The following is a 26,248-nucleotide window of genomic DNA, read 5'->3' on the forward strand; positions in this document are numbered from 1 at the left end:
TGTAGACAATCCAAAGGAAGAGAGAAAGTATTTTAGAGCATAAATCAAAGACATAACCTCATCCTCACTGTCCCTGTTATGTACCTTTAACTATCCTCCTCCTCCTCATCGTCCATCACCGCACGTACCACCCTACGCACGCACGCACCAGCAAAAAGGAAAAGAGAAAAAATCTGCAAAACGTACAACAGCCGGGATTCGCTGCTGGTCACCCACGCAACTACTAATCGGCCGCAAGGTAGCTTATCTATGGAAGAGCGGACGGGATTCCGAGTTTTCTACCTGCTATGGTCGTACGTGACGATCGATGTTACTTCTACGCTCTATGTACTGGACGCTTTTGGCAAGTTAACGCACGGAGCAAAGTGGATGCAGATTCGATGAATTTTGAGACGATTCATGTACATACAGTGAGCGAGAAAAGAAAAGAAAATGAAAGAGGCGGGTGGAGTAGAGGGATTGCAGAACTGCAATATCGCCCTTCCTTTGCGCCAATTCGCGTCGTGGAACGCCAAAGCGGACGGGCCCGGGTCGTGATTTGCCCAATTAAGGCGACATGCAAACGAGCAGTGACGAGCAGAAAGGGGAAAGAAGAAATAAAAGAAAGCAGAAAAGACTTCATAACAGCGTAGACAGGCACCGCACCGGGTCAGTCTACTCACCGAAAACCCCCACCGCGCAGCTACTTTCCACCATTCTTCTCAGCCGCCGCCGCCGCCTTGTCCTCGGGATTCAGTGGGTTGTTGACATCGTAACCCAGGCCCTTGACAATGCCCAATCCTTTGGTCCTGCCCTCCCTGAACAGGATGCGCTCGCCAACCGTCAGGTACTCCGGGCGCTGTACGAATCGGAACGCGACGGTGGCGCGGTCGCCCGTTCGGATGTAGGAGCGGTCAATGTCGATGATGGCGCACGTCTGGCTGACAGGGCCGACGTGTAGCATCGCCTGGTACTTGGTCTTGATGGTCGTTGCGTGCGACAAGATGAGCACCTCGGCAGTGAACTCGCGATACACCTTGGGCTGCGGGGCGGCTGGGTCCACACGCGGCAGGACGACCATGCCTTTGCGCACATCTTTGCGGCGGACGTTGCGCAGCGCGAGTGAAGCCGATTGTCCCGCTGCGCAGCCGGGCACGGGGATGCGTTTTCGCTCGATGGAGCGCACTTTGGTTGTGATGAACTGCCCGAGCGAGTCGGGTCCAATGAGCACCGTATCGCCCGAATGCAAGAAACCGGATTTGACGACGCCAGAGACCACGGTCCCGACAAAGGGGACGCTGAACGTGTCATTCACATGGAACTCAAAAGGCGCGTCAACGTCGTAGTTGCCGTGATGCGGGATGATGTTGAGAAACGTGCGGACGAGGTCAACGCTTTCGCCAGTGACGTTGGAAACTTGGAAGATGGGACAAATGCGCCGACTGACGAATTGAGTGGCTGTGTTAATGCAGGTCTCACGGTCCTTGATGAAGATGGGTATTTTGCGGGCTCCAGGGGATTTGAGAATTTTGGTCAGTTGTGTTATCGTCTCTTGGAGAATGTTTGGCGGGCAAATGTCGATTTTGGTGATGATAACCATGATTGGGACATTGAGGGCCACAGCGATTCCCAGGTGCTCTCTACACATTTGTTAGCAGTCGAAATACCATCAACAAGTAGTGACCGTACTTGGACATTCCAATGAGACCGTTATTCGCAGCTACCATGAGGAGACAGTAGTTTGGCTCACTGCTCAGCATACCAAAGACAGTCGTCCTCAGGTATTTTTCGTGGCCAGCCAAATCGGTGAAGCTAATGACTTTGGCCTACGGATGAAATGTCAGAGACCGTTTCCAAGCACAGAACGACCTCACTTACTGATCTTCGGCCAATCTCCTCCCACGACAGTTTCCGGCCGGGGACAGTTGACGACACCACCTCACCCTTGCTGTCGAAGCCCATGATTTCCATACCAACAGAGCTAGTCCGGCCACTCTCAATCTCATGTTTGTGGCGGAATAGATTCACGCGCATCTTTCCTCTGCCGTCGTCGAGCCCGCCCTTGACGAGGACACCCAGCATGGTTGATTTTCCAGCATCGACATTGCCGACAACGGCAATCCTCGTTTCAATGACGTCGTCGACACTCTCCGGACGTCGCCGTATGATAAGCTTCCCACTGACACTCGTGTCTTTTGTATTGAGCGGTCCAACCTCGTTGTTGCCGCCCACATTTCGGGTCATTAATAACCGCGAGTCGGCATTGACGTCTGCCGCCGCTTTTGTCACCCGCTCGAGTGCAAAGTCCCAGTCCTCGCGCGTGAATCCCATGGGATCACCATTGTCCTCGAGGCCGAGATCAAACAGCGCCTCGCCATGGCCTTCGGTCAAGCGGCCGTTGAGGTAGTTGGACAGTTGTGCAATGCTTTCGTCGGCCGTATCGGCGTCGCGGTCAAGCAGGACGTGCTTGAGCTTGACGGAGCTCGACTCGTCGGCAAGACCGAGCTGGTCGAGAATCTCTAGTTCCTCGTGCTCCTCGTGCGCGGCCGGTTTCGAGGTGGATGCGGAGCTCTCATTCTTGCCACGCTTGGCTTGTTGTTTCTGGACGTACTCGGCGAAGTCGCTCAGTGCCTGGAAACAACGTTAATTGGTCTGTTCGGGTGGTTTGTCCGCGAGAGCTTACGGATTCGCCTTTGCGCCTGTCCTGAGGCGCCAACTTCTCTGCCCGTGTGGGGCCCATGGCTGCTTATATTCGGTAGGGGGCGGTTGTTTTGGTCGGTCGTATTATGCGAGTAGCAATGAGGACGGACCAAGCAAAGTCCATGGAAGGGATGCCGGTATACGCTGTCATTGAATGTTGGATGAAAGACCGTCGACGACGAAGGGCGTTGCCAGTGGGGAGGTTGCGCACCACCGGGAGAAGCGGTCACCTTTTATGGTCGAGTCGTGAGTGACTGGTATGACGCATCTATCCAAGGAGTAGCCGTTTGACCAAGGTCCAACCGATAGAAGCGCTGCGCCGCCGCCAAAGTCCAGTCATGAGAATTGAGTCAATGGTCGAAACTTGGGGCCAAAAGGGCGCCCGTTGCCTTCTTTGCTCCACTGCCGTGGCTCGCGGTCTGGAAAGCTACCCGAGTCATTGAGGCCCGTCTCGGAGCCTGGCCAACGACGGTCCGATTCATGCGCGCATCCACATCACGTCGCGTCCTCCACCACGCGTAAAGCACCTCTACTACCACCTCTGCACTCAACACTCGTCAAAATGGCCGAAGCAACCCCCCGAATCAACGCCCAATACCTCGAAAACTTCAAGCACCAGACTGTGCGCATCCTGGGCAAGGTGACGCAGCTGCGCGGCGAGGAGGCAACCATTGACGCCAGCGGGCCCATCAACTTGCACCTGAACAGAGTACGCCCCACACCTCACAGATCGACCTAAGGGTTGAAAGGGACGTTATGGACTGACGGCGCATCAGGATGCCCATTTGACGCCGAACAACGCGGCCGAGGTCATCGGCAAGGTCAACGCCGACCTGAGCGTCAAGGTGCTGACGTCGACCGACTTTGGATCCAACATCGGTGCGTCCTGAGACCCCACACGTCACGACCTCCCAGCGACTGCATGACGACTGATAAAGGACAGACTTTACGGCGGTGGAGGCCGTGGTCGATGCCACTCACAAACATAGGGAGATATTCTACGGCGAGGAATAGGGATTCGAAATGAGGCACGCAAAACACCATAAAAGATACCACAATCTCAGCAATGGATAACGGGATTTTATTATCAAGGGATTCCCAAACACTGGCCAAGTCAGGGTAAAAGGAAGAAGGACTCGTCTTCAAAGGAGCGGCAACGCGGATAAGCCTGAGGCGACGGTGCAGACGACGCATTGCAAGTCATTGCTGTTCTCTAAGTAAAAATCCGACAAATGCAAAAAGTTCAACAAACCCCCATCCCGCCGCAGACTTAAAAGCGACCCTACCCTGTCAACGAGTCGTTGCACGCAAAAACGCCGCGCTAAAACTGACCAACGCCCTTACCCAAAAATAATGAATGATGCCGTTTCAAGCAAAAAAAGGATGGCGCTTTTGAAGCCACTGATGCATATGCACACGTCTAGAGTTTACTCCGCACAGCCTCAAGCCTGAAACGGATGTCCTTGAGTGGCTTCGTGATAGGCTTCCAGCTCTCGAACAGGGCGAGCAAGTCCTCGACCTCGCTGCTCAGTTCTTTGCGCACAAAATCTTCTTCCAGCAGCCCGCGCATGGCCCAGGGAAGGAAATAGGGGTTGCTGCCAACCGTGCCGACGCTACATCGACGTTAGCAAATTTCCAAGATAAAGACCTTGATTGGCCAAGAGCGAGGCGGATCTCACCCATCATAGTCCTTGACGATTAAGCTGGGATTTGTGTTCGCTGGCAGGCTTGTCGTATGCAATGCGTGTTGCACTGCTAATGCGTAGACGTTTGGGTCGTCGTAGATGCGGCTGTGACCCTCGCCCGAGTATAAACTGCCAGCCAACGCGGGCGATAGTTCTCGAATGAGCCCATGGTCTGGCAACCCGAGGTTGCGCAGCTTGAGCACGAAGCCTACGAGATGCGTTATGAAGTCGGGTGCATGGATGCGGCCGTCGACAAAGACAGCACGGTATATGTAAGGATGTGATATGTTGGAAAAGGTCGAGGACTGCGAGTGCGAGATGGTCAGAATTTGGAACAGACGGATGAATAGGCTTGAAGGGCACTCACTTCGAGAGACACAAGCTGGTCGTCGATACTTCCAACATACACTATCCTCACTCCATAATTCAACACCACCCTCAACGCACCCTGATACTTCTGCGAGACGGTGCTGTTCGGCCTCGAAAACTCAAATAGCTCGCCCGCCGATCCGCCGAAGAAGCGGCTCCTGTACTCTGGAAAAGGTCCCAGATTGACGCCAGCCATGGCACAAACTCCGATTCGCGCCGCGTTGACGCAACCAAATTGGATCAGCTTCGCCACTAGCATGATTGCCACGGGCACGCCCTGTGAGTGACACGCAACGAGGATGAAATCTGCGTGGCGAATGTGATCAATCCAGTTTAGGAGAAGCTTCCAGAGTGTGTCTACCCTGTCACCGACGAAGCCCTCTCCTTCCAAAGCTATCTTTTCCGTCTCGCAGCGGTAACCTTGGCTCAAGGTCCATCGCTCGACTGCCTCGGCTGCAGCATTGGCGAAGCGGATCGATGTGCCCGTAGGCGGCCCAAGGACTCTTTGCAGAATGGCCGCCGGAAAGTAACCGTGGATTCCAATTGCGAGAGCTTTGCGAACCTTCGGAGGCTCCTTTGCAATGTGAAGGTGTGGGGACTCGGGCTCGTGGCCTCCTAGAAAATAATGCCGGATTTTGTCCCAATAACTAGGCGCGGCTGCCATTCGATAAGTGGATTTGAATTCGGGTAAAAGAAGATTGGGATTTGCTTGTGCTTGTGGTTGAGCTTTTTGAGTTTGCTTTTTGGTGGTTGGCGAGGCCTCAGTGGCCTTTTGCTCTGCCTTTGGCTCGTCGCCAGGTTTTGGAGTTGTATTTGCGCTTTCGGGCTGAATCGCTTTGACGGGTGTCTCTGGTCTAGAATCTATTTGTTTGGATTTACCACGGCCTCGGCCTCGGAGCGAGCCACGAATGGATTTTAATGCAGTCTGTTTCGGCTCTTTGGGAGGTTCATCTCGATGTTCGTTGAACTGAGCTGCCTCCGGATGTGATTGCGAAGGAGTATCCGCTACGGCCAACTCCCCTATCTGCTTGTGCGTTGAAGCCGCATCTGACTGGTCAAAATCTTTTGGTTGCGAACGAGACCAAAATGCCCAACCCGCCGACTTTTTGGGCGGCTCTTGATGAATAGGCTTATCTTCATCTGGAGGCTCCTGTGTAGACTCCTGGACGGGTTCTTGCGTTTCCCGTGTTTCCTGCGTTGGCTCCTGTCCCGTCTGTTCTGCGCTGTCTGCGTTTTCATTAACCTCCGGCGTATCCTTGGGCGGCTCCACAGCCGGTTCCGGGGCCTCGGGTGATTGTTCTGCATTCTGTTGGCTACTCCATAACCAGAACCAACTCTTGCTCGTAGTTCCCCTCTGGTGGCCTTTGCTGACATTCTTTGTTGACTCGCCATCAAGCTTGGCTGGAACATCCTTGCCCACTTCCTCCATTTGCTTGGGTGGGTCTGGTGTCTCGTCGATCGGTGTCACTCCTGGTAAAGATGTTGCTTTTGCTGCCTCGATCTCGGCCCCGTTTGCCTCTTCTGCCGTCTTGACATCTTTCGCATCGGGATACCCATCGGGTCGCGACCACCATCCATACCACCCTTTTACCGACGACATGTAGGAGCTTGCTCTGTTTCCAGACAACTGTTGCGTCTGTTCCGGAACGTCGGCGGCAGTCTGCGCCAATTTGTCGTCTTCTTTGACGGGATCTGGAGGCAAAGGCGGGTCGACATCACGGCCGCTCATGGTATCCTTTGGCTCGGAGGCTAAGCTGGTGCTGGAATCATTTGGACGATCTGAAATTGCGTGTATCTTGGTCGTGGACGCAGCGATTGCGGTTGACTTGCTCGAGTTCCTCCTATTGCTGGACAATAATCTGGCTGGGGTGCTCGGACCGCTCTCCTGATTCCCTGCCTCGCTAGAGTCGGAGGTCACTCCTCCAGCAGCCGACGATATGCTCTCTTTGGCCACTTGAGCGATGGGTGCTGCCTTTACCCTCCACGTCCCGGTGCTGTACCAGCTCTTCCGCGGGGCAAGGCCGGGAGTCGGGCTACTTTCGGATTGTGCAGCGGCGGGGTCTGTCGGTTTTGAGTTGGCCTTCGTTTCGACATTTGTCAGTTGCCGTGCAGGTGAGGATTGCTCGGCGTCGATATGATCGGAGGCCTGGGGGGCTGGCGTGCCTGGCGCAGAGGCATCGTCGGGCGCGGGCCCCGTGGTGCTTTGTTTGACCTTCTTGCGGGGCCCCATAGGAAGACGATCGTAGACGCGTTTGAGGAGATTCGAGCGGCGGATAGGTTCTGTCGGCATGCGAGGAAATAATGGCGAGGTAGCACTGGGGAGTGGTGCAAGATGACCGCGACTGCGTCATAGGTTGGAGGCCAGGAAGCCCACCTCAGGGCTCCGCCGCGGCTGGGTGCCACACTGGCGTCTAGAGGCCCGTGCCGCATATCCCTGGCCCCGCTTCCGGGTGGAGACTTGGCGCTCCGCCGTTTGAACTTTTTGTCGCGCGGCCCCGTGCATCTGCCAAAAGTTTCTACGGGACTGTCGCCTGCCCTCTCAACACCGTCACGTCGCAGCCATGCCGGTCCAGAAAAAGGTTAGGAAGACCTCGCTGCCTCTCGAGACCACTGCTAACGTCTCTTTTACAGCACGGCAAGGGCCGCCTCGACAAATGGTACCATCTCGCCAAGGAGAAGGGCTACCGCGCCCGTGCCTCCTTCAAGCTCATCCAGTTGAACAAGAAGTTCAACTTTTTGGAGAAGAGCAGAGTCTTGATCGATCTTTGCGCAGCGCCAGGAGTATGGTCTCTCCATCTCCCTATGACTGTATCTGCTGACGACCCTCCAGTCATGGTGTCAAGTCGCCGCCGAGGTCATGCCCCCAAACAGCCTCATCGTTGGTGTCGATTTGGCTCCGATCAAGCCCATCCCTCGCGTTATTTCCTTCCAAAGCGATATTACGACTGAAAAGTGCCGCGCGACGCTCCGACAACATCTCAAAACTTTCAAAGCCGACACCGTCCTCCACGATGGCGCGCCCAACGTCGGAACGGCTTGGGTTCAAGACGCCTTTACACAAGCAGAGCTGGTGCTTCAATCCCTGAAGCTTGCGACTGATTTCCTCCGCGAGGGTGGTACCTTTGTGACCAAGATTTTCCGCTCCAAGGACTACAACTCGCTTCTCTGGGTTTTCCAACAGCTCTTCGAGAAGGTTGAGGCGACCAAGCCCCCCTCCTCGCGCAATGTCTCCGCCGAGATTTTCGTCGTCTGTAGAGGTTACAAAGCTCCTAAGCGCATGGATCCCAAATTCTTGGACTCCCGCTCCGTCTTCGCCGAACTCGCTGCACCCGCGCCGAACAACGAGGCCAAAGTCTTCAACCCGGAGGTAAAGAAGCGCAAGAGGGAGGGTTACGAGGAGGGAGACTACACTCAATTCCACGAGGCCCCTGTCAGCGAATTTATCCAAACCACGGACCCCATTGCTATGCTGGGCAGCTTGAACAAGCTCAGCTTCGAACAAAAGCCCAATGGCGACGTTGCTCAAGCAACCATTGCAAAGCTGCCAGATACTACGGATGAGATCAGGGCATGCTGTGATGACCTCAAAGTTCTGGGACGCGCGGATTTCAAGCGCTTGCTGCGTTGGAGGTTGCGGGTCCGTGAAATCTTTGGCTTCTCTTCGAAGCAAAAGAAGAACGAGGAAGAAAAGGCAGAGGAGGAAGTGGCAGAGGTTGAGCCAATGGACGAAGAGATGCAGATCCAGGAGGAGATGCAAAGACTACGCGAACAGGATGATTCTCGGAAAAAGAAGGAGAGGAGGAAAGAGAATGAGCGCAAGCAGCGCGAAATCGTCCGCATGCAGCTCCACATGACTACGCCCATGGAAATCGGTATGGAACAACAAGGTCCCAGTGGCGAGGACGCCATGTTCCAGCTCAAGCAAGTCGACAAGGCGGGCGCGCTTGGCAAGATTGCAAAAGGCAAGATGGCTATTGTCGAAGACAAGGCCAAGGAGCAGAGCGGCGACGAGGATGAAGACGAAAGCGATCCTGAGGAGGACCTCCTTGACCAGGAACTTGAGTCCATGTACGAGCAGTACCAGGAACGCAAATCGGCCTCGGACGCAAAGTATCGCGCGAAGAAAGCTCGCAAAGAGTCTGGAAAGGAGATTGACGATGATGACTTCGAAGGCTTTTCTGATGGGGAGAAGGAAGAGAGTAGCGAGGATGAACTCATGGAAGATGCCGACAGTGACGAGTCTTCTGATGACGAGGATGGTCCCAAGTCTCTGGTCACGGATCTGTCGAAGGACAAGACTGAGGGTGGATTGACGAGGAGAGCAGCCATGTTCTTTGATCAGGATATATTCAAGGGCATTGATGGTCTGGATGACGTCCCTGGCGATGACAGCGGCATTGATGTTGCAAGCAAGTCGACGTCTCCCGAAGACAAGAAGGCGTCTACGACGAAGCAAGCAAAGGCTGAAAAGCCCAAGAAGGAGGCAAAGGTTGTGGAGGAGAGTGAGGATGAATCCGAGGAGGACGCCGAGGAGGACGCCGAGGAGGACGAGTGGTCTTCGGATGAAGAGGAAGCCAAATCAGGCTTCGAAACCGTCAAGCGCGACGAGACTCAGTGGGACCATGACTCCATACCCATGAAGGATGGTCGGCCAGACATCGACATTATTACAGCCGAAGCCATGACCCTGGCCCAGCAGCTTGCGTCTGGCAAAAAGACCAAGGAAGACCTTCTTGACGACAACTTCAACCGCTACTCGCACCGCGATGTTGACGGCCTACCTGAATGGTTCCTCGATGACGAGAACAAGCACGCCCGGATCCAGCGCCCAGTCACGGCTGCCGCGGCTGCCGCAATCAAAGAAAAGCTGCGCGCTCTCAACGCCCGGCCCATCAAAAAGGTGCAAGAAGCCAAGGCTCGCAAGAAGTTCCACGCGGCACAGAAGCTGGAGAAGCTCAAGAAGAAGAGTGCTCTGCTGGAGAACGAGGAGGGAATGACGGAGAAGGAGAAGGCGCAGAGCATCGTGAAACTCATGTCCAGGGCGGCCAAGAAGAAGCCGAAGAAGAAGGTCGCGGTCGTCGTGGCCAGGGGCGGCAACAGAGGTATTAGCGGTAGGCCCAAGGGTACCAAGGGCAAGTATAAGATGGTGGATGCACGGTTGAAGAAGGACATTCGGGGAATGAAGCGGGCCGCGAAGAAGAAGAAGTAAAGGACGCTACTCTGCTGCATTTGATGGCGTTGGGTAGTTGGAAAAGGAAATGCACTTGTATATCATGGGATTTTCTGACCTCGATAAAAGTTGTCGAGGCTAATAAAAGCAGTTTGTTTCTTTGCTCAGGTCGCAATTGGCTCTGCTCTCACCAAGACCGTCCGGTAGACGACTTGGCACACCAAGCTTTGTTATGTCATCACACTTGTCTTCCTTATCGCCTCCGGTGTCGGTGTAATTCACGAACCAGACCTACAATCATCAAAGGTTCATTTACTCATACACATCCCAAAGCTTCAGCATCTCCGAGTTTGAATCTAGATGCTGTCAGAATGGACGTTCCGGCTGCAGCGAATGTCCTTGGAACAATTGGGGCGGTAAGTCGCATCAAACTATATCGTAGAGAGAAGCAGGGAGAAAGCTGATCCATAACCTTCGCGCAGGTTTGCTGGTCTATTCAGGTATGTATCTTCAATTTCTACCCCCAGTCATGTCTCAAGAGAACCCTGGTTTTGGGAAGAGACACTTGCGCCATCGCGACTTGCGAGCCGACTGAAACTATGCACGCTGTTCTTTTTTCACTTTTTGTCGGCGCTAATTGTCTGCAGTTAATCCCCCAAATCATCATAAATTACCGCCGACACCATGCAATCGGCCTCCAGCCAGGCATGATGGTCCTGTGGGCATGGGCTGGTGTCCCTCTTGGAGCGTACAATATTGTCCGAAACTTCAACGTCGCACTGCAAGTGCAGCCGCAGATATTGACGGCGCTGAGCCTGCTCACGTGGGGACAGTGTGTTTATTACCAAAAAGTGAGTTTACTTTTTTTGTGACTGCGGAATGCAATGCGGACTCCCGCTTTTTCCACGTCTTCGACTGCTTCTTGACCTTTAGACCTACCTTCTTACATATGCCGGGCATCAGAAAAAGTCTCTCTATGAGACAACACTGCTCGCACTTCCCCTGGCTCTTATCATGGGTGGGACACAAGCCGCCATCATTCTCCTTCTCCGACATTACATCTCGTCCTCCACTCTCGCGCACACCAACCCTATCCACGCCACCACGCAAACCTGGCCATTGCCGACCCTCGCCGCCCTCTCTGCGCTACTCCTGGCTCTCGGTGTCGGCAGGCATTACATCGACATCTATCAACACCGCAGCGTCCGCGGCATTTCGTTCCTCTTTGTCGGCATCGATGCTGCCGGCGATGTTTTCAGCGCGCTGAGCATCGTGTTCCAGAGCGAAGTCGATGTCATAGGCATCGTTGCCTACGCCTTGGAGTTCGTGCTGTGGATGGGTGTGTTTGCTTGCGGAGTTGCCTTCAATTTGAGGCCATGGCTTAGGCGCAAGTGCAGAAGAGGTGAGCACGATGAAGGGTGTGACTTGGGATTTGGTGAAAGAACAGGCTCTGCGGTTGCTTCTGGAATCGATGTTCGTGCCCCAGACTCTGAGTCGGCTGTTGGGACTATTGCCCTTCACAATCTTCCTTCGTCGACGTCTGTGTTCAGGACGCCATCCAGTGAGACCGCGATTTCTGGCGCTCGACCCAGAGCTGCTCCTGGCGGAAGGACTTCTGCAAGTGAAGGGCATCCCGGGGAGAGATAACAAGGCACCACAGGGAGCATTTGTCGAGCGGATGAAGCAGTTGATCCAACGCCAATGGAAGATGCCATTACAAATGGCCGCACAAGTAGTCCACCAACTGCTGCAGTTCCCTCACCAACGAAGTCACTGCTCTGAATGAGAGCACGGAGGCTTGGCAGGGTCTGTTACGGACATATGTCCCTGCAACACAAACCAGACGAATTTCTGATTGAGCCGACGACGGAGCACATCACCTAACTCAACAACGAGCGATCTCCTGACAATCTGCGCTTCAAGATCAGCATCGACGAGCATCATACAGTCTTGCCCCACCGAGGTGCGCATCGTGAGTTCCGACGATGCCGTCGTGCAAGAGCCCACCGTGAGAGATTTGGACCGGTGCAAAGGACCAGCATCCCGAGCATCAACCCGACGGGAGGAGAAAGGGACTCGTCAGTCTCCCTGCCATCGACCATCAGCGGCCATTGGGCTGCGTCAAATCCAACGATCAAAATCTTCAAAGTTCGAAAAAGCGATCTCGGCGGTGCGTGCGTGCAGCAACTCATGCAGATCGAGGAGTCGCCAGCGGTGAACATGGTAGACTCGCATGAAGCCGAGTCCCGCAGGCATCTGGAATCCTTCCAGCAGGATTCTGCAAACGGGCTCCACGGCGCCTGAGCAGTTCTCCACGGCCAAACAAGCTTGCATTCAAGACGCACAGGAAGATGACGTCATGAGCGCGGAGCCCTCAGGAGAGCAGAAGACAAAAAAGCCATGAGCACAGACGCGAAAGACGGCATTGTGCCCACTGTCCGTATCCAGAACCATGAATAGACCACAAAAGTGGACGGCCATCGCGCGGTGAGCACAAATGCTAGACACATGATCCAATCAGAATCGACCACGGCCGAGAGCGGGACTTGTTCCTGCTTTGCTCTCTCAATTTGTCCCCTGGGCACATCCTGGTTTCCCAGCACAAGCTCCAGCCATCCCGCAACTCTAAATTATGACATCACCCCGCACAGTTGTTAGCATTTTGTTTATCAACTTCATGTTCCCGCTCTTCTATGTGTTTGTCCTCTCGTTGTACACCTCATCCTCGAATAGCAGAATCTAGCTATTCTCGAAGCTGGACAAGGAGGACATTCTCCCACTTTAATAACTCGTCTTACTTTTAATTCTTCCTCCCCTCCCAAATTGGTCCTTCACGATGCTCTCGCTCCTGGCAACCTCGGCTCTCCTGGCCGCGTCGGCGCAGCCGGTCCTCGCAACATCTCAAAACATCCTCTACAGCCCCAACCACTACCAATTCGACCCGCTGGAGCACCTGGCGGGCATCGCGCCGTACTTCGACCCGCAAGACCCGCCGCTGGACCCGGCGCCGCCGCAGGGCTGCAACGTGACGCGGGCGGCGTACCTGGTGCGGCACGCGGCCATCTACGCCAACGACTTCGACTACGAGTCGTACATTGAGCCGTTTGTGCAGAAGCTGGCCAACTCGACGGGCGCCAACTGGGCCGCGTCGCGCGACCTGGCGTTCCTGGCCAGCTGGAAGAGCCCCATCGAGGACGAGGACATGGAGCAGCTGACCAAGATTGGCTCGCTCGAGGCCATGAGCCTTGGTGTTGAGCTCAAGCGCCGCTATCCCGGCTTCGCGTTGCCCAAGAAGCTGTGGACGAGCACTGCTGAGCGCACTGTTAAGAGCGCGCAGAGCTTGATCAACGGCTTGGACCACAGGGGTAACGAGACGCAGTTGGTGCAGATTTATGAGAGCAAGGAGTCTGGTGCCGACAGCTTGACCCCGTACAAGGGGTGCCCGGCATACAGCTCCAGCAGGGGTAGCGAGCAGTCGAGCGTAAGTGACCATCCGCTTCAAACCTACCATGATATGGGGGCTGATATTGACTGTCATTACAGACTTTTCAAAAGAAGTACACGGCGCCCATCATCGCGCGCTTCCGCGCCGCCGTGCCCGGCTTCAACTGGACCGCGTCCGACATCTACGGCATGCAGCAGCTGTGCGGCTACGAGTCGGTCATCAAGGGGACGTCGCCCTTCTGCTCGCTGTCGCTCTTCACGCCCAACGAGTGGCTCGCCTTCGAGTACACAAACGACATCATGTACCACCACAACACGGGCTACGGCAACCCCATCTCTCCGGTCCTGGGCTGGCCATGGGTCAACGCGAGCGTGTCGTCCCTCTTCGAAGACGCCACCGCCAACAGCACCACCGGCGACCAGCAGGACCTGTACGTCAGCTTCTCGCACCGCGAGCTGCCGCCCACGGTGCTCGTCGCGCTGGGCCTGTTCAACAACAGCGCCGCGTCGGCCTCCAACGACCCCAACGCCACCATGCCCCTGTCGCAGATCAACCACGGCCGCGCCTGGAAGAGCTCCAACATCCTGTCCTTCCTCACCAACATCGCCGTCGAGAAGATGAGCTGTGACAGCTACGGCTACGAGGACGCCGGCGACGAGTTTTACCGCGTCATCGTCAACAACAGCCCCCAGCCGCTCGACGCCTGCGCCGATGGCCCCGGCGAGAGCTGCGCTAGGTCCACGTTTGAGAAGTGGGTTGCGGAGAGGAACGAGCGATACAGCGGCTTCAGCGAGAAGTGTGGCGTCACCTACCAAAACTCGACCGATGCGTTGTCCATCTACTAAAGACGCCGAAGAGACGACAGGCGGTAGTAGACGTTGTAAATCTGTTAATGACGGGTAAATAGCTGTAATGACAATAATGAATCCATGTAGATAATCAACGTCTGTAACAAACTTTGTCGGTGACTGCAGGGTGAAGACTACTACGCTGACCAAGGCCATGGCGAGTGAGAGAAGTGGGTTCACAGAAATGGAGGCGCCGTGGAAGCGTAAGTTTTTTTGCACATTAAATCTATTTGCGTCTGTCGTCTCAAACTCATGGTAAATATCGGGGTCGTAGCCAACAGGACTACTGGGAAGAGCCACCAGAGATGGTAATGACCTGGCCTGTCGATGGACGTCAGTTTCATGGGCAATTGACATCAACACGCTAGGGGATAACGAACCGTTGACCCATCCACCATCATCACTGGCCAAGAAGGCTACGACGCGCGCCACGTCCTCGGGGACGGCGCACCTGCCCAGGGGACAGTGATCGGCCATGAGCTGCTCAATCTTGTCTGCCGGGAAATCAGGGGTGCCACCGGGGATGTAGTGCCAGGCGTTCTGGGTGAACATGTCGCTCTTGATGCCACCGGGGGCAACGCCATTGACGGTGATGCCCTTGGAGCCAAAGTCGGTAGCAAAGGCCTTGATCATGCCGATGACGGCCATCTTGCTCGCGTTGTAGAGGGCGTGGTCCTTGACGCCCATGAGGCCGGCGGCAATGCTGCTCATGAGGATGAGGCGGCCGTTGCGCTCGAGGTGCTTGAAGGCGGCCTGGCCGACGAAGAACTGCGCCCGCGCGTTCAGGTTGAAGACGTGGTCGTACTTTTCCTCGGTGATTTCCTCCGTCTTGTCCCAGCTCTCCGTGCCCGAGTTGCTCATGACGATGTCGATTTTGCCAAACGCCTTCTTCGACTCCTCGAACAGCCGGTTGATCTCAGACACCTTGGACACGTCGGCCTGGATCGCCTTGGCCTTGGCTCCCGTCCCGTTGGACTCGATTTCCTTGACCACTTCTTGGGCCGGCCCGGAGCTTGAGACGTAGTTGACGATGACGGAGCATCCGCGCCTGCCGAGCTCGAGAGCGCAGCCGCGGCCAATGCCGCGACCAGCACCCGTGATGAGAGCGACCTTGCCCTCAAGGCTGGCGGTGGGAACGGGAACAACCATTTTGTGTGATGGTGTAAAGCTTTGAATATTCTGCTAGATGGTCAATTGGTTGAAGGAAAGAAATGGGGACGATGTGTCGTACATGTGAAGCTGCGAGCTGCAATTGCAGGTTGGTAGTGAGCAGGAGAGGGGAGAGGGATAGAGGTCAAAAGCACAGAAATATGGTCCTCTAAGAGCTCGAAGCAAGCAAGAGCTATATAAGCAAACAAAATCGAACCTGGTACAGGCCGAGCACCGAACGCGGCGCCAGACGCGTCCGGAGTCGAGGGCGGGGACCCGGACGGCAGCACACAGGTGGCAGCTCACCACCAACACGTTAGCTTTTGGCTGGGGCCCACAGCTCCGTGGGGTCCTCTTTCGCAAAAGGTACAACGCTATGCCGCGAACCACCTAGCTCCCGGGCAAGCCCAGGGAGAGCTGGAGCTTGTCATGTTCGGCGGGTTGAGGGGCCTACAGCTTTCGGATAGGGTCTGGGCCCCGTCAAATGGAGTCGGAACTCCGATGCCAGGAGCTGGGTACCCGATTCCAGTCGACGGGCACGGAGAGCCATCCGGGTTCTGGTGGTGGTCGGTGATGAGGTGGTTGTTGTCCGAGTCGGCAGCAGGGCTCAGCGACGAGCTGTCCGGAACAAAAGTGCTGACAGATGGCGAGCAGAAATGGAGTGGCTGGTTGCGTCGAGCAGCATTCTTGACTGTTGAAGCTTCACAAGGAGACGGATTTGCTGTGGTTAGAGGGTGGCTTGGGAGCAGCATGGCTAACCCAGAGCGGTCCTGAAGACGAAGTGAAGCGCAGAGAGGGCATGGTTCGAGCTAGGTTGTTGGTGATGGCGGGGCGCTAGCAGCTGCCATGGAAAAAGGGATCTGATGCGTGAATGATGCTTGAGAGATGCGAAAGAAGAAGGATTGGCGTTGATGGCGGGGGATGGGGGACGAGCCGCCCCGCCCCGCCACGACGTCGTGGGTGCTCGATCCCTTGTCGCTTATCGATAAGGACCTGAGGTGAGGCTTTGGGTTGGCGTGGGTGGGTTCCCGTCGGGTTGCTGGCGGTCGACAGCGCACCTGAGACCTGGAGCACGTCACCACTCCAAAGCTGCTGGCTCCGCATCATCCACCAATTGTCATTGCAGTGGAAGAGCCTCTGCCCTCGACGGCAAAATACAGCACACCATGAATCGCCATTCGTCTGTCGCCAGTCGGGCCACGCGCCATGGCTGCTGCCAGGCGCATGCTACGACGACCGTCGCTTAAAGACATCGATTGAACCCCTCGACCTGACGTGATCGCCGCCACCTCTAGCTCGTCCTTGTCTTCATTTTATTCCGTACCTCGACGACCCTTCAAGAAAACCTCCCATCCGCACCCTCAGGCACACGGCCAAGCAACATTCGACAAGGGTCTACTCCGGCAACGGAACAAGAAGCCCAACAGCCTCTACACCATTTCCATCCACGTCACTGCCAGCCTCACGTCACATCGACCCTCAAGATGCATATTCTCGTATGAGCCTCCCGCCGACCCAGTCCCAACCCTCTCTAACCATATGTCCTCAGGTAACCAACGACGACGGGCCACCCTCGAACGACTCGTCGCCTTACGTGCATCCCTTCATCTCCACGCTCCAGTCCCAAGGCCACACCGTCTCGGTCGTCCTCCCCCACACGCAGCGCTCATGGATCGGTAAAGCCCACATCGTGGGGCACAACATCCGGCCCACCTATTTCCGCCCTGACCCAATACCTTCGACGCTACCCGTCTCCGCCGACGGCACCCCGCGTTACTCCAACACCGGCGAAACCAGCAACCGACCTCTGCCTTCAAATTCTCAAGCCGAGGAATGGATTTTGATCGACAGCACGCCTGCATCTTGCGCCCAGATTGGTCTCCACCACTACTTCAAGGAGCGCGGTCCCATTGATCTGGTTGTCTCTGGTCCAAACTACGGCAGGAACACCACCGCCGTCTTTTCGCTGAGCAGTGGAACCATCGGCGGCGCCATGGAGGCTGCCGTGTGTGGCGTGCGCGCCATTGCGCTCTCGTATGCCTTCTTCGACCGCAATCACGACGCCAATGTCATTGCCGAGGCTTCTACGCACGCCGTCAAGGTCATTGAGCACCTGGCCGCAAACTGGGACAAGGACACGCATTTGTACTCGGTAAATGTGCCGCTCCAGGCTGGGGTCAGCAAGCAAAAGACAATGTGGACCGAGATGCTGCAGAACGCATGGAAGAGTGGGAGCTGCTTTCAAGAGGTGGCGATCCCCGACAGCGAAGACGAGGGTCCTTCAGAGGCTGAAAAGGAAATTCGCGAGAGAGAAGCAAATGTTGAGTCGTCGTCAGCAGCAGGGAACAATGGTGTTGCGGAAGGCAGTGGGACAAGTACCCCGCACGCCAGGTACAGTCACAAACACTTTAAATGGGCGCCGAGCTTCCAAGACGTGCATGATAGCGTGGAGAAGAGCGAGCCTGGCAACGATGGGTGGGCTGTCAGGCAGGGCATCACCAGGTACCCTCACTCCCCTTGCCCCTGCTTTGCCTTACAAGCTTTGCTCGACCCTGTCGTACTGACTTTCGCAGCGTCACTCCATTGCGCGCAAACTTCATGCACGCCTCGGCGCCCTTCAAGAGCGAGTTGGTCTTGTAGACGGACTGGCCAGACATTTCCTTTTCCTAGAGCCTCACCAAGAAAATCTTACCTAGACGACCGAACAATTATCATCTCTCCCCCTCTTCTCTCTCGCCATTGACATGAGCCAGACGTCGCCAAGCTGTCACCCGCAACCAAGACTCCAAGCCTTGGTGCAAAGCATGACGCAGTGCCAATATTCGATGCGACGTTCGACGCTCGACTTAGTGCGGCGTCCGTGTCTCTGTTCCTGTCGGCCGGTCGTGGCATCCCACGCTCGGCTTGCGGTCCGAAGAGTGAAAAAAAAAAAGGACTCAGAGACGCCAAGTACCTGGGCATATCAGATAGCCGCGCCGACTATCGATTCTTAGCCAGAGCAAATATAGCAACGGCCTCTCCCGCCCCGTACCACAGACCACACGCGCTTCTCCAAACTTTGTACGTCGGCGAGTTCCGCTGGCGGGCCATTGCCTTTACTCTTTGTGCTCTTTCGCGTCTGGTGATGGCAACTTGTCTGCGGTCACAGTGTAGACGCTTACGGCAGGGCAGGTAGGTTCTTTGGTGCTCGTAGTCTCTGCGCATTTTTAAAATTCTCATCATGAGCGCTTATCCGGCGGTCAGAACGTTTACCGAATGGCGAAACTGAGCGTAACGTCCAACGCTGCATTGTGTCTCGTTTTATCGGCATATCATTTTCATGTAGGACACAGCCAAGTCCGTCTCGCATCTGGATGACAATGGCAACCCCGACACGGCGACTTGATGGTTTCGTTTTCTTCTCTCCCATGTGGCTTGACTTTCGCACGCAACTGTGGCGCTCGAGGTGGCTCGCTTTCTCATGCTTGGGCTGCACATTAACGGGGCGGAGACGCGACTACATGGCTGCTGATCTGGCTTGGCAACGGGGGCGATGTGCCAGGACTACGTAACTTGGCTACACAGCCCATGGTGATGGTCGCTCCGCCTCTTCCCACGCCGAGAGATGGAGTTTTGTGTGATACTAGCAGATGGAGGGGATGGAAAATCACTCAGGTTCAAGGGAGAAAGAAGAGCACAAGGCGGACCGCACCGGTATCTGGGCGCTAGTGTCGTCAGGTCGTTTCGCTCCAGGGATTCGTCAAGTTTGGTCCAAGCGCGGCTCCAAAGGCTGGCACCGTCTCTCCGGGCGTGTGGACGACCAACGGGATTGGGCTAGCATTGGCGCGCTGACAGGCACCCTGAACGATTTGACAGAAAGGGGACTGCAAGTTGAATATTCCACGAGCAGACAGATGTCCTGTCTGTCGTAAGGCAGCCACAGATTGATGGCCAGGCGCCCAGCCACCACTGAGGTTTGGAGCGTGTTTTGTTGTCGTCGCACAGCCTCTCCAGATGGTGACGAGCAATGGATCGTCGACGAGAGCTGGAATAAGCACATGGCCCGCGAGAAGAGAATGCGCGCCCACAGGACGAGGTGAGCTTGAAGTAAGGTAAGGCTATGGAAAGCTATTTCGGTTTGAGACAGGGATTCACACACCCGCGGCCGCGTCAAGGTCAAGGGCAAGGACCGACACCAGCCCATCACCCATGGCCATGTCAGCCGCTCAGCCACACCGTCGCCGTTTGCCCAACCCTCTCTCTCATCATGTCTCCGAACACTTCTCAAAGACTTTGATCAAACACGCCTTTTAAACCTCGACTTCCTTGCGCGCTCACCCCTCTTTCGCTTCCTTGTTTGTTTACACAACCGTTAGCCGCCCGCTTCGACCTTCGTTTCCCCGGAACAGCGCCTTCGCCAACACCTGCTTCTCCAACACATCTCTGCTTCTCCAGCGCGACCGTCACCGCTCGCCATGGCGTCACACGACTACTACAGTTCTTCCAACCATGACCGCCGAGAAGATGCTCCTCTCCCGCCGTTGCCTCCTCAATCCACGCAACCTATCTGCCCCTACGTCGACACCTCTATGACCTCATCCCACTCGCCCGTCGGAGCAACCACCCAGTCTCCTTTTGAGGACCACGCCTACCCTGCCAACAATATACCCCACAACCCCTACGGTCCCGGTCCTGGCGAGGATACCGCATACCACGGAAGCGCTGGAGATTACTATGGTTCTCAAACTCGGCCAACCGACCCTTTCACGGACCACAATGCCATTCCACTACACTCGCAACAGCCCAAGACGGATAGCCCTTCCAAGTACAATGCTGACCCGGAGGGGCATGCGCCTCTTGTTGGAGATTATATGGGTCAGGCGCCTCGATCAAAAAAGAAGAAGGGTTTCTTTAAAAAGAAAATGTCGTGGGTTGCGTACGGCCTGGCGGTGATTCAAACCGCCGTCTTCATTGGCGAGATCATTCACAACGGTAGGGATCAAACATGTGCTTCTTAGGACTTTGACTGACAGTTTCACAGCTGTGCTTACTGGATCGCCCATCGAAATCAAACCTTCCTTCAATCCCATGATTGGCCCCTCGCCCTATGTTTACATCAACATGGGCGCGCGCTACATACCTTGCATGCGCCAGATGGGCGGCAGTAGCGAGGTCAACATCACTGCCGACGTTGCCTTTCCTTGCCCAAACACGACCACGTCGACTTCGGAATGCTCCCTCAGCCAGCTCTGCGGCATGAGTGGCATTGGCAGTGCTGATTCCAACGGCAAACTGCATCCCAACCAGTGGTACCGCTTCATCACGCCCATCTTCCTCCACGCCGGTCTCATCCATATTGTCTTCAACATGCTCGTGCAAGTGACGGTGGGACGAGACATGGAGTTGCTGATTGGACCAATCCGCTTCGCTTTGGTCTACATTGCCGCGGGAATCTTCGGCAATGTCTTGGGAGCAAACTATGCCCCGAACGGCATGGCCTCCACGTAAGTCGCATTTCTTTGTCCCACGTGTGCAGTTCAGCTGCTAATGCAGACTCCGACTCAGTGGTGCCTCTGGAGCTATTTTCGGAATCATTGCCCTCACGCTGCTGGATCTTCTCTACCACTGGAGAGAGCGCCCCAAGCCGATTCGGGAACTATGCTTCATTGCACTCGACATCGTCATCGCTTTCGTCCTGGGTCTTTTGCCAGGACTTGACAACTTTGCCCACATTGGTGGCTTCATAATGGGGCTTGGGTTGGGCATATCCATTCTGCATTCCCCGGGTCCCCTCCGCGAGCGCATCGGTATCGACGATCCTCCTTATAGCGCCGTGCCCAACCCAAAGGATCCCGAGAACCGGGCCGAGGGAATCAAAGAGTTTACAAGGCAGCCCGTCGCCTTTTTCAAGGACCGCAAGCCCCTTTGGTGGGCTTGGTGGTTGTTCCGGGCTGGAGCTCTTGTTGCGGTGATTGTAGGCTTCATCGTTCTCCTGAACAACTTCTACGTCTACCACAAGTCTTGCAACTGGTGCAAGCACTTGAGCTGCTTGGTGAGTTTTCTGATAAATCCTCTGTCTGGACTTTACTAACATCTTTGCGAAGCCCGTCAAGAACTGGTGCGACATTGGCAACATTGAGCTATCGACAACCTCGTCAAACTCCAAGCGCGATCTCTTCGGCATCATGCGGGATTACGAATATGGTCAAATGGGGTCGCCGGCGTTTTAAATCGACTAAGGCGTTTTCTTCCACGTCCGGAATCTGGTCTCGTTTCTTGACCCCTCGCCAAACTCGCTCATTTGGACCGGGTCATTTTCTTTTCTTCTTGTCCATGTTCCATCTGGGCGCTTTTTATGATTCCCTCCACCCGGATCCACCACGAAAGCATGAATATTCAAGCATGGCGGGGGCGTTTTGCGTTTCTTGGCGGAGCTTTTCGGTCTTCCCTGGATGGGCCTGCCAGGATTGGACAGCTTGGTTGCGGCGAAATGCCCTTTTCTTTATGGCGTCGACTGGAGGTCACGAGGGGCAATGTATGAATCACCATGATGCTTTGCCCATACGGAGGACGACGATAGGATCGTCCAAAATGAATTGAGGCGTGCTGGGTGGAAACCTTGAATGCTCATTACACGTGTTATTTTTAGCTGTCGCTCGAATCTGTGGATAATCTGTAGCGGGTCGCTGTGTAAATATATGCTTATAGCTTGTGTGCATAAGGGGGTGTTGGCTATTAATACCAGAGATGCTGGAGCAGGTGTGGTGCGTGAATGACAAGACTTTGTCAGTGATGGGGATGCGACTGGCAGGAATACTCAAATTGCACGGGTGAGGTTGGAATGAGGACGTTGAGTGAAATACGTACGCAAGTGAAGATTCGTCCAGTGGAGTAGCGGTAGCTCTACCTCCAACACGGTTACGCGCGGTGACGGTGACGTGCCGGCCCGCCTCCCCGGCAGCTAGCTCACGCCCAACCTTTCTTCCACACTCCCTCTTTGAGACTCTTCTCGCTCTTTCTTGGCTCGTTGCCTCAACACCCAACTCCAGCCATGTCTGCCGCCCTCATCGGCATCAACGTGCTTGTCACGCTCAAGCAGCCTCCGAACGTCGTTGTGCAGGGCATAGTCGCCAATGTCGTCGAGCAGACAGCAACCCTGGTCTTGCAGAACGGTATGTACTTGACCACCTGGGCGCCTCTCTCAGCCCAACCTAATGGCTGACCCTGCATGCAGTGTACTTTCCGGCTTCCGGCCACCGCTTGGCTAGCTACACCATCGCAGGTGTCCACATTGCCGACATTTCTGTCCATCAACCCTCGCTGCCGCCTCAAACCGCACCTCCGCCCTCTCTTCCTCCCAGCAATGCTCCCAGATTTCCACCCTCGATCCCGCCGTCTGCCCCTGCGCCTGTCCCTCAGTATTCCCGGCCGAGCGCAACACCTGTCGAGGTACCGGCACCGGCGCCGGCCTCGAAGCCGAAGCAGAGTTTTGTGGATCCGGCCATCCTGAGCGTGGGCAAGAAACCAGCGTCAGGTGCCTCTACGGCCCACGAAGTACCTTCGACTCCGATCAATCCTGTCGACGCAGGTCCCCCTCCATCTTTGCCCAGGAATACTCCCCATTTTCCTCCGCCCGCGAAGAAGCCGTCGGTTAGCGCCAAGGCGACGAAGTCAAAGGAGGACCCGGCCACCCTGACGGCGCCGTTTGATGCCTTGGGACTCGAGAGCGGGAGCGATTCTGGAGATTTGACGACAAATGAGGGTCAGAAGCCAAGGGTCAGCATCGACAAGACGCGGACTGGGAAGCTAATGGAAACTCCACTCAAGGGTGATGAGGGTAGGAGGCGCAAACGCGGCGGGCGAGGAGGCAAGAAGCAGAGAGAAGATCAACTGTTTCCGCCGGCTCGCGAAGCTGCTGCTCCACAGTTGTCTCCTGAGACTCAACGGAAGACGCCAGCCCACTACAAGGGCAAGGGATGGAGGCAGACCCCCATGCTGCAAGACAACTCTGCTACGCCCCAAACACCAGGCCTGATTGGTGGCAAAGTCGGCCGTGATGCCGTCAAAGCCTCCAACAAGAAGAGCAGGCGCCAAAAAGCGTTGGAGGCCACGAACGGTTGGGCCACGGAGGATGCCACGGACGTCCAGGAGCTGCCCGAATTTGACTTTGCCGAGAACTTGTCCAAGTTCGACAAGCGCTCAGTCTTTGAACAAATCAGGAACGAAGACACAACGGCCGATGAAGAGCGGCTAGTGAGCTTCAACCGTCTCCAGCCTCGCGCTGGAACCGCTGGCGGCAAGAACCTCCATCCCACGGAAAACGTACTGGATCAACGCCGGACTCGTCGACAGGACTCGTCCTCCAGCTCAAGTGAAGAGGAATTCTCCGACTTTGATAGCGGGCGCAATTCCCGTCGCAACAGGTCATTGGCGTCGACGAAGCGTGTGCCGTTTCGCTCAAACAGCGCGATCCAGGAAGACATCATAACCGCACACAAATCACTCCGATCCCAAGGACATCGCGGATCCAACGCCTACTCGTCAACGAATAGCCCCGTGCCCGGCCGTCCGACACCTCCCTCTTCACCTTCACTCTCCCTCTTCCCGCAATTTCATCCTGCAAAGCTACGTGTCACCTCGTCTGGCAAGAGCTGTGCGACAATCACCCCTGGCACAATGACAGCCTTGGAAGAGTTGGCCGAAGTCGAATATCTCATGACAGAAGAACAGCTGGCTGAAAATGCTGGTCGGGGCATCGCACAAGTTGCGCTCTCAGCAGTGAACCCAGGGGGCCGCCGCCTCGCCCGCGAAAACCTCGCCATCAACGCCCGTCCCGTCGTTATTGTTCTTGCAGGCAACCACCGCACCGGTGCTCGCGCCATTGCTGCGGCCAGGCATCTCCACGCGCGTGGTCCTCGCGTCTTTGTGGCACTACTGGGCTGCGAGAGACCAGCCGACTATGAAAAGGACGTGCGGCGCCAAATCGACATCTTCAAACGCTTTGGCGGCTACGTGCGCAGCTGGAGCGACGTGCACCGCGTCCTCAGACGCCTGGAAGCACCGCCCGAGCTCATCGTCGACGCGCTGCTGGGCCGCAACAAGGAGTTTGACGCGCTTGGCCCGCAGGACAAGGAGACGGCGCTGGCGGTGGTGGGATGGGCCAACAAGAGCCGGGCCAGCGTGCTCTCGATCGAGGCGCCCTCGGGCATCAACAACTCGACGGGCGAAGTGTCGATCCTCGAGGGCGAGCCGCTCGAGGTGCGCGCCAAGTACATCGTCTGCCTCGGGGCGCCGCGCACGGGGTTGCTGCGCGCGCTGCAGCTGGGCGACGGCCGCGACCCGGAGTGGCTCGTCTGGGTCGTCGACCTCGGCCTCAACAAGCCGTGGCGCCGTCTCGGCGGCCCGGGCAAGAAGGGCGTCAAGTTTGGCAGCGAGTGGGCTGTTGCTCTGCGGTTTGATACTGGCGAGGACGTGGTCGAGGAGGAGGCTGAGGTCGTTGGCGCGAGGTGAGCCGTTGCGGCTGTACTTCAATGCGACGACGGCCATGGCGGCATGGAATTGGATCATTCGGAGTAAAAGGCGTCGTGGGCATTGGATTTGGTTACGGACGGGTGGCGTTCTTTGGACTGGATGGACGGTGGATTATAAAAAGGCGACATGGCTGTTATGCGGATATGATGATGGTGGTGGATACAATCGATCGATCAATCAATACTACTTCAACCTCATTACAAACTATACCGCCGGCTATCCTCTCGCCTCTTCGTTCCGGCAAAATGTTGCTTGCTCTATCTTTCTGAGAGCTAGACTGCTTCATAGGTGATCCCTGAGGTCGCGTTGTATGCCGCCGCCAAATAACAACGTCTGGTTTTCCCTCTTACTTTGCTTTTTCGGCCGGCCGGGCTTCGAAAATCGTCTGCCACTACTTCTGCATCCTTCTCACGGCGTCCCCTCGCTGACCGATGGCCGCGCCTTCCTTCTCCCAAAAATCGCGTCAAGCACGCATGGCAGCCACCCACCACCGCACAGACGCACCCACCCACGCGAACGCGCACACGCACGGACCATCTACCTACGCAATCCGGCTCCGCTCGGCACACGGCCATGCAAAAAACTTCACCACCACCTCACGCTTCCACCACCGCAACAAAAGAGCACAAAACAAAAAGATGTTGATGAGGACGAGACTCGAACTCGCGCGGATTGCTCCACCAGGAAACAATGAGAATCACTTGAATGATTCGCGCTGTTGCAATTGCTAAGATTGAGACCTTAACCTGGCGCCATAACCAACTCGGCCACCTCACCTGTTGATGGAAAAGAGAGAGACGGAATAGGTTTATAATTGTTAATTTTTGCAAGGGAGAGTGAGGGGTGGTGGAGCCTGTTCGCATGTGGCAAGGGGGGAGCACTAGGATTGTGTCGACGCTTTAGTCTCTTCTCCTCTCCTGTCTTTTTCTTTTTTTTCTGGGAGGCTCCTCTACGCCCTCTCGTGTTCTGTCTACTTGCTTCTTGGCTTCTTTTGCAGTCTACTCCACTAAATTAGACCACGGCCTCCATGCGCTCATTAAGTAGCTGCCGGGGGGTTTTTTTTTTTTTTTTTAGACTTCTTTGGTCGGCCTAGCTATGCACCCTTTTTGAAATGTGTAGAACTCTGAGAGAACAGCGTTCTTTCCCAGTGCCTTTATTTTACTTTATTTGCTTTCCTCCCCCGAGGGGGAATAGGCGCCGCGGCAAACTTGAATCCTGTATCCGTGATGACCCTGGCTACACCGGTAGGTCTAAATGTAATAAGGGTCTGGCATGCAGCCTGGCCCACTACAACCCCTTCTCCGCTGAAGAGTTGAAGAGAGTCATGCACCAAGTTACTCACACGTGCCTATTTCAAGTTTGGTAGGGATGATGCCCTAGGAGACAAGTGGAT

At 55.7% G+C, this 26,248-nt stretch overlaps 10 protein-coding genes and 1 non-coding gene across 11 annotated transcripts; 7 read left to right on the forward strand and 4 right to left on the reverse strand.

Moving 5' to 3' along the window:
* Window positions 1-234: 234 nt before the first annotated feature.
* J3D65DRAFT_642224 (GTP-binding protein-like protein 1) lies at window positions 235-3,087 on the reverse strand. Its single transcript, XM_066801964.1, has 4 exons — window positions 2,663-3,087; window positions 1,858-2,610; window positions 1,669-1,805; window positions 235-1,619 (listed from the first exon to the last, which is right to left on the reverse strand). The coding sequence occupies exons 1-4, from the start codon at window positions 2,717-2,719 to the stop codon at window positions 683-685; spliced, it is 1,884 nt and encodes a 627-aa protein (XP_066649962.1). The 5' UTR covers window positions 2,720-3,087; the 3' UTR covers window positions 235-682.
* J3D65DRAFT_642226 (replication factor A protein 3) lies at window positions 2,838-4,011 on the forward strand. The gene is made up of 4 exons (XM_066801965.1): window positions 2,838-2,936; window positions 2,992-3,388; window positions 3,456-3,558; window positions 3,623-4,011. Exons 2-4 carry the CDS (start codon window positions 3,242-3,244, stop codon window positions 3,691-3,693), a joined length of 321 nt encoding a protein of 106 aa, XP_066649963.1. The 5' UTR covers window positions 2,838-2,936; window positions 2,992-3,241; the 3' UTR covers window positions 3,694-4,011.
* J3D65DRAFT_642228 (uncharacterized protein) lies at window positions 3,839-7,087 on the reverse strand. The gene is made up of 3 exons (XM_066801966.1): window positions 4,732-7,087; window positions 4,359-4,669; window positions 3,839-4,292 (listed from the first exon to the last, which is right to left on the reverse strand). The coding sequence occupies exons 1-3, from the start codon at window positions 7,021-7,023 to the stop codon at window positions 4,100-4,102; spliced, it is 2,796 nt and encodes a 931-aa protein (XP_066649964.1). The 5' UTR covers window positions 7,024-7,087; the 3' UTR covers window positions 3,839-4,099.
* A 140-nt stretch (window positions 7,088-7,227) lies between these two features.
* Window positions 7,228-10,140, forward strand: J3D65DRAFT_642230 (Spb1 C-terminal domain-containing protein). Its single transcript, XM_066801967.1, has 3 exons — window positions 7,228-7,312; window positions 7,365-7,514; window positions 7,564-10,140. The coding sequence occupies exons 1-3, from the start codon at window positions 7,295-7,297 to the stop codon at window positions 9,940-9,942; spliced, it is 2,547 nt and encodes an 848-aa protein (XP_066649965.1). The 5' UTR covers window positions 7,228-7,294; the 3' UTR covers window positions 9,943-10,140.
* Window positions 10,141-10,201: 61 nt separating this feature from the next.
* Window positions 10,202-12,039, forward strand: J3D65DRAFT_580250 (PQ loop repeat-domain-containing protein). The gene is made up of 4 exons (XM_066797705.1): window positions 10,202-10,319; window positions 10,386-10,403; window positions 10,551-10,754; window positions 10,867-12,039. Exons 1-4 carry the CDS (start codon window positions 10,275-10,277, stop codon window positions 11,548-11,550), a joined length of 951 nt encoding a protein of 316 aa, XP_066649966.1. The 5' UTR covers window positions 10,202-10,274; the 3' UTR covers window positions 11,551-12,039.
* A 700-nt stretch (window positions 12,040-12,739) lies between these two features.
* Window positions 12,740-14,193, forward strand: J3D65DRAFT_562069 (histidine phosphatase superfamily; the record flags this gene model as incomplete). Its single annotated transcript, XM_066797547.1, has 2 exons — window positions 12,740-13,384; window positions 13,447-14,193. The coding sequence occupies 2 exons, from the start codon at window positions 12,740-12,742 to the stop codon at window positions 14,191-14,193; spliced, it is 1,392 nt and encodes a 463-aa protein (XP_066649967.1).
* A 142-nt stretch (window positions 14,194-14,335) lies between these two features.
* Window positions 14,336-15,495, reverse strand: J3D65DRAFT_598084 (uncharacterized protein). The gene is made up of 2 exons (XM_066797848.1): window positions 14,577-15,495; window positions 14,336-14,517 (listed from the first exon to the last, which is right to left on the reverse strand). Exons 1-2 carry the CDS (start codon window positions 15,343-15,345, stop codon window positions 14,480-14,482), a joined length of 807 nt encoding a protein of 268 aa, XP_066649968.1. The 5' UTR covers window positions 15,346-15,495; the 3' UTR covers window positions 14,336-14,479.
* Window positions 15,496-16,843: 1,348 nt separating this feature from the next.
* On the forward strand, window positions 16,844-17,985 carry J3D65DRAFT_562068 (survival protein sure-like phosphatase/nucleotidase; the record flags this gene model as incomplete). The annotated part of the gene is made up of 2 exons (XM_066797546.1): window positions 16,844-17,847; window positions 17,919-17,985. The coding sequence occupies 2 exons, from the start codon at window positions 16,844-16,846 to the stop codon at window positions 17,983-17,985; spliced, it is 1,071 nt and encodes a 356-aa protein (XP_066649969.1).
* Window positions 17,986-19,664: 1,679 nt separating this feature from the next.
* J3D65DRAFT_169233 (rhomboid family membrane protein) lies at window positions 19,665-21,848 on the forward strand. The gene is made up of 4 exons (XM_066794238.1): window positions 19,665-20,316; window positions 20,366-20,828; window positions 20,890-21,376; window positions 21,429-21,848. The coding sequence occupies exons 1-4, from the start codon at window positions 19,800-19,802 to the stop codon at window positions 21,552-21,554; spliced, it is 1,593 nt and encodes a 530-aa protein (XP_066649970.1). The 5' UTR covers window positions 19,665-19,799; the 3' UTR covers window positions 21,555-21,848.
* Window positions 21,849-22,375: 527 nt separating this feature from the next.
* On the forward strand, window positions 22,376-24,834 carry J3D65DRAFT_648650 (YjeF-related protein N-terminus-domain-containing protein; the record flags this gene model as incomplete). The annotated part of the gene is made up of 2 exons (XM_066802403.1): window positions 22,376-22,496; window positions 22,559-24,834. 2 exons carry the CDS (start codon window positions 22,376-22,378, stop codon window positions 24,832-24,834), a joined length of 2,397 nt encoding a protein of 798 aa, XP_066649971.1.
* Window positions 24,835-25,497: 663 nt separating this feature from the next.
* J3D65DRAFT_t156 lies at window positions 25,498-25,632 on the reverse strand. The gene has a single exon. It is a non-coding gene; the product is annotated as a tRNA-Leu (tRNA).
* Between the last annotated feature and the right edge of the window lie 616 nt (window positions 25,633-26,248).

Source organism: Phyllosticta citribraziliensis (genome assembly GCF_038025025.1).
Source record: "Phyllosticta citribraziliensis strain CPC 17464 chromosome Unknown J3D65scaffold_16, whole genome shotgun sequence".
Taxonomy (NCBI): domain Eukaryota; kingdom Fungi; phylum Ascomycota; class Dothideomycetes; order Botryosphaeriales; family Phyllostictaceae; genus Phyllosticta; species Phyllosticta citribraziliensis.